The following is a 20,736-nucleotide window of genomic DNA, read 5'->3' as shown; positions in this document are numbered from 1 at the left end:
GGGCTTCCGTTTCTATGCAGTAAATTTTTCGGTAAAATTGGCACCTTTTCTTTATTCTGTAGGTCCATACAATTCAAATAATACCCTACTTATATAGGTTGGATTTTGTCTTACTTCTGGAAAAAATCATAACTACATGCACGAAAATAAATATGTTTAAAATTGTCATCTTCTGACCCCTATAACTTTTTTATTTTTATGCATACGGGGCGGTATGAGAGCTCATATTTTGCGCCGTGATCTGAAGTTTTTAGCATTACCATTTTTGTATTGATTGGACTTTTTGATCGCTATTTTGGACTTCGGAATTTTTTGCCGCGTACGCCATTAACCGTGTGGTTTAATTAACAATATATTTTTATAGTTCTGACATATACACATGTGGCAATACCGCATATGTTTATTTTTATTATGGTTACATATTTTTTATATGGAATTTGGAAAAGGGGGGGTGATTTAAACTTTTAATAAGGAAGGGGTTAATGGGTGTTTTTTATTTTTTATTTTATTCAACTTTTTTTTTTTTTACACTTTTAGTCCCCTTAGGGGACTTTTAGGAGGAATCATTAGATTCCTCATACAGATCAATGTGGTTTCATAGAACCATATTGATCAGTGTGCTCTGCGCTGGATTGATAAAGCCTGGTTCGGCCAGGCTTTATCATTCACAGTGCAGCAGCCAGCACTACAGAAGAGGTAAGCCCTCAGGCTACCTGAGAAGTGGATCGCCCCCCGGGGGGGCTATCCACCCCACTGGACCACCAGGGATGGTTTAAATGTCCCTTTAGACGTCGCTGTCAACTTTGACAGCAGCGATCTAAAGGGTTAATAGAAGGCCTCGGTAATCATTGCATGTCAGTTATTAACGCCGGCCCCCAGCTACAAGAACCAGCTGGGGGCCAGCTAGTATGACGCACGCTCAAGTTGGAAGCCCACGCCATACAACAGTTGCCGTCTCAGGACGTGCCATCTCGTCCTTAGACGGCAAACGGTTAAAGGCTAAATAATAAATATCATGGAATACCTATTCAATTTCTATGGACACCAAAGTATTTTTTTTCTTGCTCACCACTGCTAACCTGCTGAAATAAATTATAATTTGGCTTAATTAAAAATGTCCCTCCCTTTCTTCCAGAGAACTTGAGAAGCAGATTTAACTCCACAAAGTCAGACACACGGATGGTGTTTTACCTGCCCCCTTCTTCACAATCAGCCGTTTAGAGTGGCTCCCACTATAGAAACATAGTATATCGTATATCGTATATCATATCTATGAGAGACAACCCCTTAGAGTATGTTCACATGGGTGGAACTTATGTGGAATGTCTGCACTGAATATTCAGCACGGACTTTCTGCCGCAACAGAGTCCCATTGATTTAAATGGAATTCTGCTGCACTGTTCACACGGCAGAATTTCAGCGTCACATGTTTCTTCCGATAAAATTCTGATCCCGGTGTCCGCAGTCTCTTCTTTTTGCTGAGTCTACAAGGAAATGTATTGGCGTCTATAAGATGGCAAAATTCAGAGCGGTGCTAGCGCCTGCCAGATCGGGTAAATGTGTGGAAAGTCCACACGTGTTTTCTGTGCGGACATTTCGCATATTTTCCTTGTTTCAATGTTTGAACCCGGCCTAACACTGGAGATGTTTTACAATAAAGGTTGAAGTTTTTACAAATGTAGTATTTTAGAGAAGGGTTTATAGAAAGCTTTGTGGGCAAAACCTGGGGACACCATTGTTAACATTTTTTGTATCATTGAGATACATTCTACATACCATAACCAGCTGTTGAAAGGCCCAGATGCTTCATTCTGTTCTTCACCAAGGCTGCCAGTTCTTGCCTTTCTGATCTTCGACACAAGGTCATCCTCTGTTGACCTATCCTCTCAGCTGTTTTGTTGGAATGTCTTGGAACTTTTCTGCTTAGTCTCCTGGCCCATTGCATGCTTTTCCTTCTCAATAAGGGGTGGTCTGACTGATCACTGGATGTGGAATTCCGATGGTTGCTACGGTTTGATGTTGTTTCTTTGGTTTCTTTTGTGTCTTCCCATTCTTCAACACTGATAGATATCTGAGACTTTACAAACACATAAAACAATTTCATAGATGTTATTTACCTTAAATGGATTTCAATATACATCTGCACCTGAACATATTTTTAACTAGAGATGAGCGAATGTTACAAAAGTTCGGGTCTGCCAGTTCGCCAAACCTGTTCTCCACTATTACCCATAAAAAATAGATGTATAACACTGTCTAAGAGCCCTAAAATCCCAGCAGAACACTGTTAAGTCACCTAGAAGTATACATATGGACTTCTGAGCTGTTTTTAAGGCAAAGTTAATTTTAAAGGTATGGTGACATGTATAATTGTGGGTAAATGGAAGATGATATCATGGAAACTAACTGGCTTAATAAAAACACGTTGCATTAGTAAAAAATTTTATGCATTTTATGCTTAACAAATGATCTGTTTTTGGAGGTAGATGCCTGATGGTATTTATATGCACCTAGCTGTAATGTTCCAAGCTCTGGCCGCACATGCTGGCCGTGAGCGCATGGCCCGTTACCTCCTGCTGCCGGCGGGACTGGGATTCACATCGCGGGATGCGCCCACATGCAAATCCCATCCCGTCACTCACCTCATGCTCCTCCTGCCTCCTCCTCTGCCTCTCTGCCGGAGCTCGTAGATTTAGAGGGCCAGTACACCCAATAATTAAGTAACACCTGTGGCTCAGTTATAAGTTCCTTCACCTCTTACACTTCCCTGACGGATCTTTGTTGCCCTAGTGCCTGAGAGAAAGTGTTCCTGAGAATTGGCTTGCCGTGTTTCTGACCCTTAGTTCTGTGACCTGACCTTGCTCCTTTGCTGCCTGCCTATTGACCTCCTGCTACATTCCTGACTACGCATCTGTGCCGCCTGCCCTGACCCACTGCTATCCTGACCATGAGTTGCTGTATCCTACCTGTGCATTGCATCTCCTCAGCCGCCTGTGTGGATGAGTTGTGCCAGGGGTAGAGACCAGGGTGCCGCCTGCTGCAGCAAGTCCATCCCGCTTTGCAAAGGGCTCTAGTGAAAACCAGCAACGCCTTAGACTCTGCTCCCTGGTACAGTTCGTGTCATCTGCCACACAGATCCAGCAGATCCACTACCACAAGTGTTTCTGTCTACTGAACTGTGAGTGTTACACTAGCGATATATATATATATATATATATATATAAAAGAAGGTGGTCCAAAAATTATCCCTTTTGGGAGTAGCAAAAGATTTTGTGCCTGGAAAAGTAAGAAGCAATGGCTTTTTATCAGCTGCAAAAAATGATTCTCATTTTGGGGCATAGCAACATTATTGGCATCCTAGAAAGTTCACAAAAGTAAACCTTCTACACGCAGCTTTTTTACAATTAGTGTAAAACAAAACTGGCACTTAGCTTATAACGAAAAGATACTTTGCACTGACAGAACAGATTTACTTTACTACAATAATTTTATATGTGGCTCCTCCTCCTATCTGTGTAGTTCACTGCTCAGTGTCCCTCACCGAGATCTTCACCTGACAGCTGTTATTTCTAAAATGGCTGCTGAAGCTATGTGCACACATCATTCTATTCTGCTCTTGATTGGCAAGTTTAAAAGGCATTATAGGAATCCCTGAGGTCATGTGATCCTTCCTCCTTCTCCTTTCTGCCATGTGGCTGCTGTTATTTTTGCAGTTTCTGCCAAACTGAACCACCCAAACTTTTAGTAAAGTTTTACTGAACTCGTGTTTAAAGGGGTACTCCGCTGCTCAGCGTTTGTAACAAACTGTTCTGAATGCTGGAGCCGGGAGCTTGTGATGTCATAGTCCCCTCATGATGTCACACCCTTCAATGCAAGTCTATGGGAGGGGGCGTGGCAGCAGTCACACCCCCTCCCATAGACTTGAATTGAGGGGGTGGGGCATGACATCATTAGGGGGTGGGGCTATCACGTCACGAGCTCCCAGCGCCGACTCCAGCGTTCGGAACAGTTTGTTCCAAACGCTGAGCAGTGGAGCACCCCTTTAACGGGTTTGGTTCACTTATCTCTATTGTTAACATACTGTTTAATGTAAGGATGGCATTAGGCTGCATTCACACTACTTTTGCCGGGTCTTGCTGGGAATTTTCAAAACTGGGCACTCCCGTATCCCAGCCAGACCCACGCAGCTTCTCATTCACTTTAATGAGCCGACCGGAGTCAGATAGTGATTCCGGCCTGTTAATTTTTTCCTTATATCTGGTTTTGCGACCAAACCTAAAACCGTGGTATACTACAGTTTTAGGTCCGGTCACAAAACCGGAGATGGGGCAAAATGAGCCGACTGGAGTCACTGTCTGACTCCAGTTGGCTCATTAAAGGGAATGGGTTTTGGCGCCACTCCGGCTAGGATATGGGAGCTCCTGGTTTTGAAATTTCCCAGCCGGATCCGGCAGCCGTAGGCTGAAAAGATAGTGTGAATGCAGCCTTATGAGGATAAGTCTGTATTTCTATTGGCCAAATTGCACAAAAATAGTGACTCAAATAACTTTTAATCAAGTCAATCGAGTGTCATCGCAATGTCCAAAAATAGCACTATATTCTTCTCTTTTTGCCATCAAAATCTGTGATGGAGGCTCCAAGGCTTCAATGAAGAGACCCTAAATGTCTTAAAATGGACCTAGACTAGACAATTGTTTCATTATTCTAGTATTTTGAGAATTAAATACATACAAAAACTGCTAATTTAACAGCTAATTTAAACTTTCCTATCTTTTAAATTTCACATCTTTGATTAAATAGAAGTCAAAGATTCTTTGGTTTTTGCAAACCTTTCATAAATCTACTAATTCCTCATAGACTTTAGTAATCAATTTTCTCTCTAAGGCTCTCTCCCAGTGGCAGGACCCCCCGTGATCAGACATTTCATCCCCTATCCTTTGGATAGGGGATAAGATGTCTTAGGGCCGCAGTATCCCTTTAAAGTAAGGTAAACCTGCTGTATCTGGTGGGATAGATACAATAATTTAAACACAGGTTATTTCAGGTTACATGTTTTCAACATATTTTTTTTTTATGGACCATTGTAACTTGAAACCAAACTCACCAAACAATGCTACAGACTGTCCAGATCTACAAAATATGCCAATGGCCAGAAGAACTGATCAATCAGAATGGACATTTAACTGGTAAAACCCCTGTATTACTGAAGTGCATGAACTGACGGGCCGCCTGGTAGCACCACCCTACAACACAGGGAGGTAATACATGTTCTGTACTACTCTTTAATTGTGCCAGGGGTAGCAGATCGTTCTTACTTTTATATATATAGAGACTTGCTTTATCTGTATTAGTTATCTACTTCTTTTTTTATTTATTTTTTATTTTTTTATCCTCACTTTTTTCTATTTTTGGGTGACATTTTGGTGCTCCAGAACCAATTACTAGGTTTTTCTCAACCTGCAATGGTTTCACCATAAAATGGTCATCCTGGAACCAGATAACACTGTATTAAAACTTGAGGGATCACTGTAATGTAGATAGGAAACCTTCTCATTTTGTTGAAATCCCTCATGACTTCAGAATTCTTCCATCTTCTGCAGTTATAAACCAAAGCAGTTTTCTATTCTCACACATTGACATATATCAGTTTCCACTATCCCCCTTTGCTCTCAATAAATCTCCTTATATTAGATACTCACGTCTAGCAGTCACCAGAGAAGAACTGAAATAGCCGCAGCTCAGAAAGTAAATTTTATGGAGTTTCTCTTGGCAAATTGCATATGTCAGTGTATTTTATCATCCAAAGTAGTCATAAGACAATATTATACTTAAGAATGTTATGTATCTCAAGATTTCACTTACAAAAGCAGATTTAACGCTATAAATATTACACCTTCATATGGAAGTGGAGAGCAGAAAATTGTTTCCATTAAAAGTATAGCAACATATGGAAAATGTAACGTTTCAGATTATACTTGCTATGAATAAATGAAACTATATCCAGATACTGTGTAAAAGGTTATATTAAATTACTTTATCCCTTTGATAGGAAGCTGTAAGAGCCATATATATATATATATATATATATATATATATATATATATATATATATATTGACATTAGCTACAGTAGTAGTAGATAACAAAGACCAAACAGTCTTTGATATTGTACAAGTAGATAGGAAAACACAAGCTAATATATTTTATTAATGTTAAAAAAAAGGTTCAACATTTGCTAAATGTCATATGTTATGTTGTAGATGGACATGTCAATTTTGTGTATGTTCCAGAATGTATAAATAAATAAATATATATATATATATATATATATATATATATATATATATATATATGTATATATATATATAATTTTATTTATTGATTGATTTTTAAATGTACTGTAGACTTGATCTTACCAGCCATGGACTCAAGAACACTTGCACGCACATGGTTAGGCTGAAACATCACAATGATTTTATGGGGGAATAAAGTCACTTATTTCTTACACTTTGGAGTGCCACTTCTTGTTTGGACAATGCTGAAGGAGGGATTCGGAGTTTGAACCCGTTGAAGCTGAGCACCCACCCAGGACTTAAAGTCCCTGCTCTACCTCTACAGTGGCGGCCCTCTTCCCTATTTTTGCTATACATCATTTTATTTATTGAGTGATCTTTAAATGTACTGTAGACTTGATCTTGCCAGCCATGGACTCAAGAAGACTTGCATGCAACTTGTTAAAACTGTAAATTACATTACATATAGGGTACGCTATATTGTAGCACCTGTATATTTCATGACCTCCTAAAAACATCTCACTGAATATTGGAAAGCAGATAGAGGAGAGAGTGAGCTGGGAGCACAAGGATACTCCAAGTTCCAGGTCCTGTTCATACCTGCCACTTTATATTCCAATAAAGACGGTACTGATTCACACAACTAATTGTCTCCGGGAGTGCGCCCTCAAGCCTGCAAATCGAAATTGTGTCCCCGGCCAAGAAGATAACCCTGCCAGGTTATCCTTCTACCAGCTGTTTCTTCCTGAGTCCGTAAGCAAGGACCTATAATAATGGCAAGCACAGTGACCGGCGCTACTTTGTCTGTCTTATTTACGACTAAGGTGCTCTACTCCACATCACTATAAATATCAAGAAATAGAATGAATGAGCACTCACCACTTCAGTAGTCTTCTGATAACTTAATTTGGAATGGCAGGGAGTTTGGCGTGGACATGCAAGGGCACTCCTCTGAGCACACCGCATGTCCCCGCCAGCCTCCCTGCTGGTCCGAATCAAGTAATCAAAAAGACTACAGGAGTGGTGAGTGCTCATTCATTCGATTTCTTGATATTTATAGGAATACCGGAAAGCATTCATACTTAGACTAAGTGGATTTACAGGACCCCTGATGAAGTGAGTACAAGAAATGTATGTTGGGGTGTCTGGTGGTTGGTCTCTGACAGGGTACATGGCAGGTATATCTATGCTTCTGGTGTCCTTGTCTATGACTTTGTCTTCTGTGATGCTTTATTGTATGCCACATATCCTTATATCATTGTAACATTTGCATTGTATCCTTTATCTGTGTTTTTCCCAGTCATACATGCTGTGTGACTATTATTTCATATTTCTGTGACTTAAAGGGTACCTCTCATCAAATAAACTTTTGATATATTTTAGATTAATGAATTTTGAATAACTTTCCAATAGCATGTTAATGAAAAATATGCTTCTTTCTATTGTATTTTTCCCAATCAGTCCTGTCAGCAAGCATTTCTGACTCATGCTGGAGTCCTAAACAATCAGAGCTGCCAGCCTGCTTTGTTCACAGCCAAACAGGCTGTGAACAAAGCAGGCTGGCAGCTCTGAGTGTTCTCCTTTGTGAACAAAGCAGACTGGCAGCTCGTAGTGTTTAGGACTCCAGAATGAGTCTGAAATGCCTGCTGCCAGGACTGGTAGGGAGACCCCTAGTGGTCATTTCTTCAAAGTGGAAAATTAAATAGAAAGAAGCATATTTTTTTAAGACCATGCAATTGTAAAGTTATTCTGCATACATTAATCTATAATATATCAAAAGTTTTTTTGATGAGAGGTACCCTTTAACCTGTATTCCATTGAGCACCTGTCATTGCTACCACCAGCATCTTCTGCATATGTATCCAAAGTGCCTTTCTTCTTGTTTTTCTATCATTTTTTTTTTTATTTTTTATATTTAATAAATTATGCTCATGTGTTTGTATTAACCTTTTGTAGCTGGCCCTTAATTTTGTGTTTATAGTATGATTTGGCCCAGTTTACGGCATTGAGTCATTGCCAATATTTCTTTTACATAGAAAAAATATGTAATATTGTTTTATAATTCTTCTAATTATTATCATCAACACAACCTCACAGAAATGTATTATTATTATTACTTAATTTCATGTACAAAATAAATATAGCTCTGTTTTTATGCTCATTTTCAGTGTTAGCACCGTAGAAAGGTAAGGCTGTCTGTATATTAACAGATGTTGTATAAGAACGTCTGTACGAAAATATACAGGCTCGAATTGCAGAAAAGAAAAATAGTTGCTTATTTGTTTGTTATTGATGGCAGAAAACTGTGTATCTTTAGAACAGTATATGGGGCTTATGTTCCCTATGTAGCAATAAAGAAGTATTAAAAGCGATAACTTTGACGTGAAATGTACAGATAAGTTGCTTAGGAACTGTGGGAGGAAAACGCATGGGTATAGAAAGATACTATATACAATATGAAGGTTATGAACTGGATGTGGAACGGATATTATCTTCATTTCGATCTGGATTGAAATTGGAAACATTAAAATATTAAAGGGTATGGAAAGAGCAATGAATGGGAGCAGATAAAGCACAAACACAGTATACAGCACATATTTCACTCTACTCCATTGAAAGAGCATTTAAAACAGACAAATGATAAATGTATGTAAAGTGTCTGACCGGGCTCTGGAGGCACCATGGCCAATATGTCCTTGGTAGCATTGTGTCCTTGTCTACTTGAATCAAAATGTTAATTGAAATGTTGTATATAACTGAAATACCTGCAGGAACCCCACACATACATATTTATTGGGTATTTGGGTTACTGCGGGTATAACAAATGGGGTTCAGACTATAATTTGCACTACTAGGAGGATGGTGATTTTTTTTTTCTCTTTTTTTTTTTTTTCATTAACCCAGCCTGCCCACCTAAAACTACACAAAAATATATTACCGTATTTTTCGCCATATAAGATGCATCCCAATTTTAAAGGGTGAAAATCTAGAAGAATACAATGTAAAGTACAGGACAGTGATCTTCAACCTGCGGACTTCCAGATGTTGCAAAACTACAACTCCCAACATGCCCGGACAGCCAACGGCTGTCCGAGCATGCCGGGAGTTGTAGTTTTGCAACATCTGGAGGTCCGCAGGTTGAAGACCACTGGTATATGAGGTAATACTCACGTGTCCCCCCTGCTCCAGACCCGTCACCGCTGCCCTGGATGTCGCCCTCCATCGCTGTCGCTGTGTCCCCGTCGCCCCGGAACGTCTCTGCTGCACGGTATCCTCGCTCTCTATTGCCTCCATCACGTCGCTACGCACGCCGCTCCAATTGGATGACAGGACGGTATGCGCAAGGATGTGATGATGACGAAGGAGAGCGCCGGCCATGCAGGGGATTCCGGCACGGAGCAGACACCGAGGAGGCAGGTAAGGTCCCTTCCGGTGTCCTGTAAGCCGTTTGGGACGCTGCGGCGGTCCCAAACAGCTCGACTGAGCAGCCGGGTTTGTGCCACTTTCGCTTTAGACGCTGCGGCGGTCCGCTTTAATCGCCGCGTCTGAAGGGTTAATACAGGGCATCACCGCGATCGGTGATGTCTTGTATTAGCCGCGGGTCCCAGCCGTTGATGGCAGCAGGGACCGCAGCGGTATTTGCAGTATAAGATGCACCACATTCCCCCCCAGTTTTGGGGAAGAAAAAGTGCGTCTTATATAGCGAAAAATACGGTAATTAATGAATAAATAAAGTATAAATGGTGAGGTATGCCTGATAAAGTTATGCCAATATACAGTATATGTGAGTATACATTACATTAGAGCGATATAAGTCCTTCTACTGTATCATTTCAGTAGCATAAACTATTCAACTATGTACAACTGTAAAATGTGATGCATATAGACTAGTTGATATTATAGTATTCCTATTATAGCACATACAGCGAGTGTCATAACAAGCAATGCGGGTTACTCTCTTCTCTATTTCTTATTGCCTATGTGTTTTGGAAACATTTCCCAGCTGCACCATTCATTTGCATATAGAAGGTTTGCAGCAGACATAGAGACGATGGAAACTTTGTAAATTCAATTAATCATCCATTTTCAAAAATGTTCCAAAATGGGAATCAGTTTTAAAGAGCATCTTTTTTCTTAAATTTTTTTTTTTCAATTCTTAAAAAACCATTAACAAAGCGGATGTGTTTCACAACGATCAACATAACTTTAACTAAGTTTTCTAATACACATCTAAAAGCAAAGTTGTAATACATCATCATTATACAAACCCCTAAACCCCCTCCCTCTCTCCTCTCCCACCCTCTAGCCCAGGAAGGAAAACTAAATAAATAAATAAATAAAATATATTTTTTCCTTTCTACCAATAACACCAGACCTTTTCCCATTCTTTCTGTCCCCTCCTACTTCTTATCCATCTACGCTCTTTATCCTTCAGAATTTTTAACCCTTCTCTCCACTCCTCTATTTTGGCACCTCATGGAATATCCAATTTCTTAGGATCACCAGTCTCGCAAAAAATAGGACCCGATGTAACGTATTCTCATATTTATCCATGTTATTTACAAGACCCAGAGCGATAAATTCTATGGTTCTAGGCACCTCCACCGGGATTTTTGTCTCGACTTCTCTAATTACAGATTTCCAAAATACCGATATTTCACTGCATGACCAGAGGCTATGCAAATAGTCCGCTTCCTCCACCCCACATTTCACATATTGTGCAGAATTTCTTACCCCAATCATATACAAATGGAGTGCAGAGTAGTGGGCCATGTGAACTAACTTAAATTGTACAATTTTATGTTCCATATTACGAGATACCTTCTTTATATTCAAAGATATAGTATCCCAACTAACCTCTGATACACAGCCCACTACACCAGTCCATGTTTTCTTAATCCTATCTATCCCCTCTATTCCTTATGTGTTATTTAACCTCTTATACGGAATCGATACCCCTTTTTCTTGAGGTATTCTATTTGTGTTAATCCCTCTATCATACTGTGTTTTTGTGTTAAAGAAACCTCTTTATCTACTGTATTCTGATCCGCATATCTAATCTGCCAGTAATTCAGCCAATCAGTGTCTTCTATTTCATAAAGTTGCTTAAAGTGATTGAATGAAAAATGTTTCCCTTTATCAAATAATTGGTCTAAACGTTTTGTACCCTTATGTTCCCAATAACTTGCCTCACACTCTACAAGTTCCTTTACTTTCTTATTACCCCACACTAGTGTGAACCCCATGTTGTGGTGTATGTGCAGCAGTTCTTTTAATTTATTCCACACCTTTTTTAAATTTCTTCATTATTGTGCTATTATCCAAACTATTATCTGCATAATCCTCTAATTCGAGTATCTCATATATATTATCTTTTTCCTTTTCTCTCACCACCATATCCAAATAACTAGATTCTCTCCAGTTAACAATCCAAACCAATTGCGACACCAGATAATATACCAAGAATTTGGGTAACCCCATCCCCCCCCTAAAGAGCATTTTAACTAAGCAAAAATAAACAGAAATAGATGAAAATGTAAAGCAGGGACGTACACAATCACATTTTCAAACAAAAACATCAGAGAAAGGATGAAGAATGAGAGAAGAGACAAAGCTGTACGAACGCAAGATGGGAGCAACCATTCAGAACTGACAGGGAGGCAAATTTATCTATAACCGTCACAACTAATAAGTCCTAGAGCTATGTATATTAACCCCTTAAGGACTGGGACGGATTTGGCCTTAAAGATTGGAACAATTTGTTTCCCCCTTTTAATTGTTTCAGTCATTAGTTACCTTTACTTTTACAGCTATGTAGGTATTTGATTCCTTGTCTTTATATGTATTGGATCGGTCATGCTTTTTTTAGGAATCATTTTCATAGGAATATATGGTAGGTTTAATTTATATATGAATCTATAAAACATTTCATAGTGTTCACTTTTAAAAAAACAAAATCGCTTTGTGCACCTACCTTACAGGACTTGAGCTATATTAATAATGAGTTTTCCACACTGTAAGCAAGGGGCATGCCCTAAGTAAAGTCTGTGGATTCTGTAAAAGGAAATGTGATTTAAGATGCAACACTATGAACCAAAAAATGTGCCAGAATTCTGGTGCAAGATTTAAGCCATCTAATCATTTGGCTAAACCTGCACCAGTCAATGGGATACATCTGGTGCATCCTTAGACTGTCTAGTCTGAGCTTACACCATCTAAAAATGAGATTGTTTTAGTAAATCTGGGCCATTGTTCTGTTATGACACTATTGTCTACCATGTGATCAGCCATGGTTGCAACACGGGAATTCCAATCTCAAGATGTTATCCCGAGTTCAGCCATGTTCTTTCTCATACTCAATGGGGATTCCAAATGTCAGACCTACACTGATCAGCTTTTTATCCCCTTAAACATCTTTTAAAGGGGTTCTCCACTGCCCCAGCATTCAGGCTGCGGGGGTTGTGACGTAATGGCCACGCCCCCCTCAATAGCAAGTTTGCCACGCCCCCTCCCATAGACTTGCATTGAGGGTGCTTGGTGTGACGTCACGAGGGGCAGGGTCGTGACGTCACGACCTCCGCAGCCCACACTAAGCATTCGAAACAAAATGTCTTGAACGCTGGAGCAGTGGACAACCCCTTTAAGGGGTTAAAATGCCAAGATTGGAGTTTTCTTTATTGTTGGTCATTAGCACTGCAGAGAGGCTGTCATTTCAGCTATCCACCACAAGGGGTTAACATGGACACAACTTCTGTGCCCTGCTTGATCACCATCACATACATGTATGTTAGGATGCAGAGATGAAACTCTGCCCACAATGTACTGTATATATATATATATATATATATATATATATATATATATATATATACACAGTAATGTAAAAACAAGTAAAAGTGGCAAACAGTGCAGCTATAACAAGTTAAATTGTAAGTGCAAAGTTCATAAGGGGAAGCAATTCCTTGAGACAAGTCCTGTCTATCTGCTCTAGGACATAAAGAAATTACAGAGAGGGATGCCCTTGCCCTAGACTCCTATATAAGCCAACTAAGTTAGGTTAAAGGGGTACTTCGGTGGAAAACATTTTTATTTTTTCAAATCAACTGGTGCCAGAAAGTTAAAAATATTTGTAAATTACTACTATTAAAAAATCTTAATCATTCCAGTACTTATCAGCTGCTGTATGCCCCAGAGGAATTTGAGATGTTCTTTTTTATCTGACCACATTGCTCTCTGCTGACACCTCTGTCCATGTCAGGAACTTTCCAGAGCAGATAGAAGTTTGCTATGGGGATTTGCTTCTACTCTGCACAGTTCCTGATACAGAGAGAGGTGTCAGCAGAGAGCACTGTGGTCAGACAGAAAAGAACAACTCAACTGCCTATGGAGCATACAGCAGCTGCTAAGTACTGGGAGGGTTAAGATTTTTTTTTATTTTTTTTTAAAGTAATTTACAGATCTGTATAACTTTCTGGAGCCAGTTGATAATGAAAAAAAAAAATGTTTTCCACCGGTGTACCCTTTTAAGTATAAAGTATAAAGGCTCTCACTTTGGAAAACCAAGATCAGAAAAAAACTATATATGACCAGATAGAGATAATGGAGCCACATCCACAGTGATCAGCTGATCATTAGACCAGTTTTAATATAGGAAAGTCTTTACATATTGAAGCGAACCATGTCAAGTGGATTTTCACATTTACTATAACCTTTTTACTATAACCTTATTTAAATCTTTGTTGTTACATGTCCCTGTCTTCTGAAATAACATGGCTCAGAGACAGGTCAAAATTTTGATCAGTCAGGGTCTGGGTGTTAAAGGGGTACTTCACTGGCCAGCAGCATCACGCCCCTACCCATAGACTTGCATTGAGGGGGCGTGACCATGACATTACGAGGGGCTGGGACGACCCCCACCGCGCATAAACAATGTTCTGAGCATTTAGTTCCGAACTCTGGCCAGTGGGGTGCCCCTTTAAGACTTCCACTGACCATGACACTTGGCTGAGTGTTTCTCTCCCTGGCGTACTACTCTCCCAGTCTCACTGCAAGAAATAGATTCTATAATAAGTCTATGGAGCCCATCTCCAGCAGCAAACCATGGATAGAAGCCATTAGTCGTGTGCTTTCTCTGGTTTGTTATAATCGTCGGTAAAGATCTAAACACCAAGACCGCGACTGATCAAAACTTTTGACATGTCTCTGTGGCATATAATAATGACAGTAATATTTTTGCGGGTTATATTTATACAAAACTCTTTATTGGATAGCACTACCTATGTGGTAATATTACTGAAGACTCATGTCAATAATTAATAAATATAAAAAAGCAATATTGAAGCAGCAGCATGACATAGTATTGGAGTTAGCAGCAGGCGCAATTCTGGAATAAGATCAGAAAGTAGAGTGACAAAATAATGGACTTCTTTTTCATTTAATCTCCCTTTTATCGTGTCGGATCAACCATTTTGTGTAAGAAACTCCTAGCATGTCCTTACCATTGTGCTGTCAACATACAACCAAGATAAATGGACTGTGCCTGTCTATGGTGCTGAATTTGTTCATATAGGTATAGATGAGTTTAATGTAATGGGTGAGTAAGGTTATTAAGGTATTATATGTAATTTATAGCAACCTGAGTACCCAGCATTGCCCGGTCTTCCTACCTAAACCTTGTAGGAGAGGAAAAGCAACATTGATGCTCTTATCCTCATATCACTTTCTCAAATTCTATTCTTATATCCCAACCTTGTACCTCAACCTCAAATCTTGTCCTCATATCCTGGCTTCATATCCCATCCTTGTATCCTGTCTTCATATCCCATCCTCATATCCTGTCCTTATCTCCCATCCTCATATCTTGACCTCAAATCCTGTCCCCTGACCTATTTTCTGCACCTGCCTGCCGGACAGTTACATCATACTTTATCATCACATTGGTCTAGTGGCAATATGTTTAAAAGTCAAGAGATGTATCTGTAGTCCCATAGACTTGCCTGGGACTTTAGACAAAACAATCCACCATCTCATAAGGGGATGGGATAGAGTTTATTTATCTCTTCTGTATATTTGGTTGACATATAAGTAACGTGTGTCATGTTTCATTGAAATATCTACAGCCCTTTGAAAGTTATTCTGGAACATACATTCACACACACTTACTCACACTCACACTCACACACTCACACATACATACAATACATACATTGAGTGTCATAGATATAGATGGATTACAAAATTTGTATAAAAATATTCTTCCTTACTGTGTGTGTGACCATGAGTGGGAGTACATGTTCGTGTTTATACAGGAGATATGTGCAATTTTTTGCACACTGCAAGTGTAGATTTGTATAACCCTAAACATTTGTCCTGAACATATTGTGCTTATGTGTAAACATAAAAAAATATATTATTTTTACTCTTCTATCAGTAGTTGTCCTCTCACCCTACCCACAAAGCATTGGATAGGGGTGCCATTTCACTGTTCAACTGAAGGAGTAAATGAATAGGTGAACCCTTGGCACCACTTTAAAGGGGTTATCCACCATAAAGTGATTTTAGTACGTACCTGGCAGACAGTAATGGACATGCTTAGGAAGGATCTGCGCTTGTCTTGCGTCTAAATGGCTATGCTGTGAGATTATCATAAGACTGTGGCTAGCTTTTTGTTAACTGGTATTTCCTGTTTGACTTTTCTTTTTTTGACTATAAATCCCAGAATTCCATTTTCCTCCCTCCCACACATCAGCCACCCCACCCATTGAAACATAATTGAGCTGCATCCATTCAAAAGACCTGTGGTTTTCAATCAGGGTACCTACAGCTGTTGCATTAGTTGCAGATTGATCGCTCCACCCATTGAAGCAGACAGGCTCCCTGTCATCAGCTGACTAGTGAGTCAGGTCTCGGCTGCATTGCAAGCTGGGGAAAATCTGAGACAACAGTCATTTTGTATGCTGATAGAAATAAATATTGGAGTGAAAATCACTTAAGAATTGTGAGAAAACCATCACACAGGTACAGACACTATATTAAGAACTACACTAACTTTACAGCACCTGTAGCATAGTCAAATAAAAAAAATCCTGGAATACCCCTTTAACAAATCTCTTAAATAAAACACACACAATTTTCATTCAGAAAAGAAAAGAAAACACCGGGAGAGTGAAGACAAAACAAACTTACTTGAGAGGCCATTTCTCGAGACTGACATAGAAAAAGAGGGGAAAAACAGATATAGAGATTTTGTTTTAACATTAGGCAAGACAAAGAACATAGGACACAATAGCTGTTATACAAGGTACATACAAGTGAAAAAAAGACAGAGAGAGTGGAGGGATTTGTGAGTATGATTTTATAGATAGGGGGATTCTAAACTGAAAGGAACAGAGACAACAATAGGGTTAAGAGAAAACAATCCTATTTTTTTTATAATTTCACTTATTTCAGATATAATACATCATACTAGTAATAGCTAGGAGATTAAAAGAAGTAATACTCGCCTTACTGATCCCCCATCACTTCTATTTAATGAGTTCTTGAGTCCTGCTAGTCTCTGCACTTCCTGGTTGCTCTTGACATGGACATGTGATCACTGGAGCCAATCACTGTGTGTGACTGTGACCCACTATGACCAGTGATCGGCTGTCACATTAGGGGACCAGGAAGTGCGGAGATCAATGGGACTCAGGGAGCACCCAAACCAGAGCAGTCAAAATCTTTGTACAAAGCTTCCTTGTCTCAGTTGTTTTTAGGGGTCAAGAAGCAAACTGTATGTATCTCATCTTTTATGGCATTTACCCAAAGGCTGTTATATAGAATTCATGTTCATAGACATGAAAAACAGCAGGAAAAAAATGAATGTTTAACTCCTTAAGGACGCAGGGTTTTTCAGTTTTTGCATTTTCGTTTTTTCCTCCTTATCTTTTAAAAATCATAACCCTTTCAATTTTCCACCTAAAAATCCATATTATGGCTTATTTTTCGCATCACCAATTCTAATTTGCAGTGGCATTAGTCATTTTACTCAAAAATCCACAGCAACACGGAAAAAAAAATAATTGTGAGACAAAATCGAAGAAAAAACACAATTTTGTAAATTTTGGGGGCTTCCGTTTCTACGAAGTGCATATTTAGGTAAAAATGACACCTTACCATTATTCTGTAGGTCCATACGGTTAAAGTGATACCCTACTTATATTGGTTTAATATTGTCGTACTTCTGGAAAAAATCATAACTACATGCAGGAAAATGTATACGTTTAAAAATGTCCTCTTCTGACCCCTATAACTTTTTTATTTTTCTACGTACAGGGCGGTATGAGGACTCATTTTTTGGCACCGTGATCTGAAGTTTTTATCGGTACCATTTTTGTTTTGATCTGACTTTTTGATCACTTTTTATTCATTTTTTAATGGTATAAAAAGTGACCAAAAATATGCTTTTTTGGACATTTACGCACGCGGCGATACCACATATGTTTATTTTTATTTACATTGTTTTATTTTTTTATGGGAAAAGGGGGGTGATTCAAACTTTTGTTAGGAAGGGGTTAAATGATCTTTACTAACACTTATTTTTTTACTTTTTTTTTGCAGTGTTATAGCTCCCATAGGGACCTATAACACTGCACACACTGATCTTTTACACAGATCACTGGCGTGTATTAACACGCCTGTGATCAGTGTTATCGGCGCTTGACTGCTCCTGCCTGGATCGCAGGCACGGAGCAATCATTCGTCGATCGGACACCGAGGAGGCAGGTAAGGGCCCTCCCGGTGTCCTGTAAGCTGTTCGGGAGACGCTGCAATTTCACAGCGCCGGTCCCGAACAGCCCGACTGAGCAGCCGGGATACTTTCTCAGACGCGGCGGTCAGCTTTGATCGCCACGTCTGAAGGGTTAATACAGGGCATCACCGCGATCAGTGATGTCCTGTAATAGCCGCGGGTCCCGGCCGTTGATGGCCACCGGGACCGACCCGATATGACGCGGGGACACCGCAGGACCCCCTGGCATATCGCGGGGGCCGGCGGAGGACGTAAATATACGTCCTTCGTCGTTAAGGGGTTAAACTGTTAAAAAATTTAATAAAAATGCAGAAATCAAAGTCTATGAAAATACTTGAATTTCAAGGCATTTGTTTTTCATTTTTTTTTGTTTTTACAAATGTTTACCATCAATTTCTTTTGTTGCATTTAAGGAGCCATTAATTTTTTTTATTTCGTCATGGGATGAGTTTCAGTTTCAGTTGTACCATTTTACATACACTCCTCAACTTCAAAATTGCAACAGCAAGAAGGACGAGAAGTTATATTAAAGGGGTACTCTGGCCCTGAGACATCTTATCCCCTATCCAAAGGATAGGGGATAAGATGTCTCACCGCGGGGGTCCCACCGCTGGGGACCCCCGCAATCTTGTATTCCCCACCCACCCAGGGGATAAGATGTCTCAGGGCCAGAGTACCCCTTTAATGTAGAAAGTGGCAGGTGTCATTAAGATCTGTAAATAATGACAGTTTCAAGCACCAATCAGTGACATGTGGGAGGATAGTATAATAATAATAATGGTATAATAGACAGATTGCAAGCATTTATTTTCAGCCACCTGAAACCTCAGCAATTGGATCAGATCAGTGCAAACGCTTGTGCGATGCCTTCTGTTCCTCGACATGCTGACATGCCAGTTATCTTTGCTTGTCGGCAAACTGAGAGGGATAGAATTCTTGAACTGAAAGACCTTGATTTGCAGAGAAAGATGACAATGGAGACTATAATGGAGGTATGTCCTCTTCAGTGATGGACCCTACTTTTGTCTTGATGCCTGATGAAGTGGATGTTCCGCAAAACGTTACATTATGGGTAATAAACTTCCTTTGTATTAAGAAGAGTGCCAGCACCTGTTTGATCCTGCCGATTCCTTGGGAGGTGTGTTCTTTGCTGTTTCATTTGTCTTGGATACAATGATAGCTGAAGATTGGTCTGGAGACACCATGGGCAATGCCATAAAAGTTCTTGACAAGGGAATGTCACTCTAGTCCTACTCTGGGATTATGTCATAGGGTGGGATAATGTATTGTTACTGGACTCCAATCTTCATTCCAGGTATACAGCTCAGCTTACATTGATTTGGGTTGTGGACCCAGCAGTAAAACCATTTTTTCCATAGTGTCCCAGGTGCCGTTTTCTTACATGACAACTCCAGGCGGCATATTTTTCTGTTACTGTGAGGAGCTTTCATGGCCTAAATGCACTACCATGGCCTACAGAGTCTTCAGACTTGACTCCCATTAAATACAATAGCCAATCAACAGTGCATCTTGCTGATTTGTTTTCCCAAGTGCATTTAGTGTGACAGAACATTTCTCAGATAACCATAAATAAACACACTGATAGCATACCAAGGCATATAAGCATGTGTATTTATGTGCAAGGTGCCCATACCGAGCTGTGTGTTTCCATTTTTGTCTATCAATCCTATCGATTGTCCATAATTCCATGACTTTTTCTTAATGGTGTTACAATTTCGTTGTTGAGGAGTGTAAATTTATATAATTACTTGTTTAGCTTTTATTTATTTATTGTATGTTCTGGTGGAGAAAAAGAGAAAAAAAAGAAAAGAAAAACAGCAATCCTACCTCTATATTTTGTATTTTTTTTTTATTTTTTTTGCTGTTTACTGTGCAGGCCATTTCTTCTATTATGTTTTGAGATATTAGAGAACATTGTAGTTCACAGAATTATTGCAAGTTAATGTTAGACAGTTAGGCAAACTATCAGGCCGGTTGGCAAAGCCTAAAAGGTGCTTGGCCACCAGCTGCCAAAAGAAATTGTCAGCTCCTTGTGTTTGCATTTTGGAGCACTAATGGGCTGAAAGACAAATGGGACGATCTATCAAAACCTGTGCAGAGTAAAAGCTCACCAGTGGCCTACATTAACCAATCAGATTGCTTATTTTATTTTTAAAAGGTGTCTGAAAAATAAAAGAAGAAACCTAACTTTTAATAAATATTATGCAAAATAAAAAAAATAAAAAAAAATGTGACAAAATCAATAAAAAAGAGATTAAAAAATTAAAATGAAATAAATTCACAAAATATAGGGGCTGCAGGTATCACCTACGAGTAACAAAGTCAATACAAAGGATATGTAGGAGACTGAGCAGTTTGGTCACCTATACTGATTGGAGACTAGTAAAAACTGTGGTGCTAGAAACAGGTATATAAGTCACCAAATAAACCAACTAACCACCAGAATTCCCAACTGAAATTACTTAGTGTGGAGAAAATATGCCTCGGATCACCAAACACATACCAGGAGCAAGGGTATGCTAAGGCATCTCAAACTCATAAACATAACAGTCCCTACTTAATTTACCTGTTTGCTTTTGGGTTCATGAGAAAACAAAACAGATAATATATACCTAAACATATACTTATACTACTG

General features: G+C 39.4%; 1 protein-coding gene across 3 annotated transcripts in view; it reads right to left on the bottom strand.

Moving 5' to 3' along the window:
• Positions 1-20,736, bottom strand: part of KCNT2 (potassium sodium-activated channel subfamily T member 2) — an 814,344-nt gene that overhangs the window by 94,202 nt on the left and 699,406 nt on the right. For 2 of the 3 annotated variants that reach the window (XM_056523546.1, XM_056523547.1), the window contains one exon: positions 1,777-2,077. In XM_056523546.1, the coding sequence (XP_056379521.1) occupies positions 1,777-2,077 (301 nt within the window). Of the gene's footprint in view, positions 1-1,776; positions 2,078-16,477; positions 16,499-20,736 lie in introns of all 3 variants that reach the window. The other variant, XM_056523545.1, reaches the window with a different exon arrangement.

Source organism: Hyla sarda, chromosome 6 (assembly GCF_029499605.1).
Source record: "Hyla sarda isolate aHylSar1 chromosome 6, aHylSar1.hap1, whole genome shotgun sequence".
Classification (NCBI taxonomy): Eukaryota; Metazoa; Chordata; class Amphibia; order Anura; family Hylidae; genus Hyla; species Hyla sarda.
The sequence above is the reverse complement of the archived record's forward strand: the minus strand, read 5'-3'. Positions and strand labels throughout refer to the sequence as shown.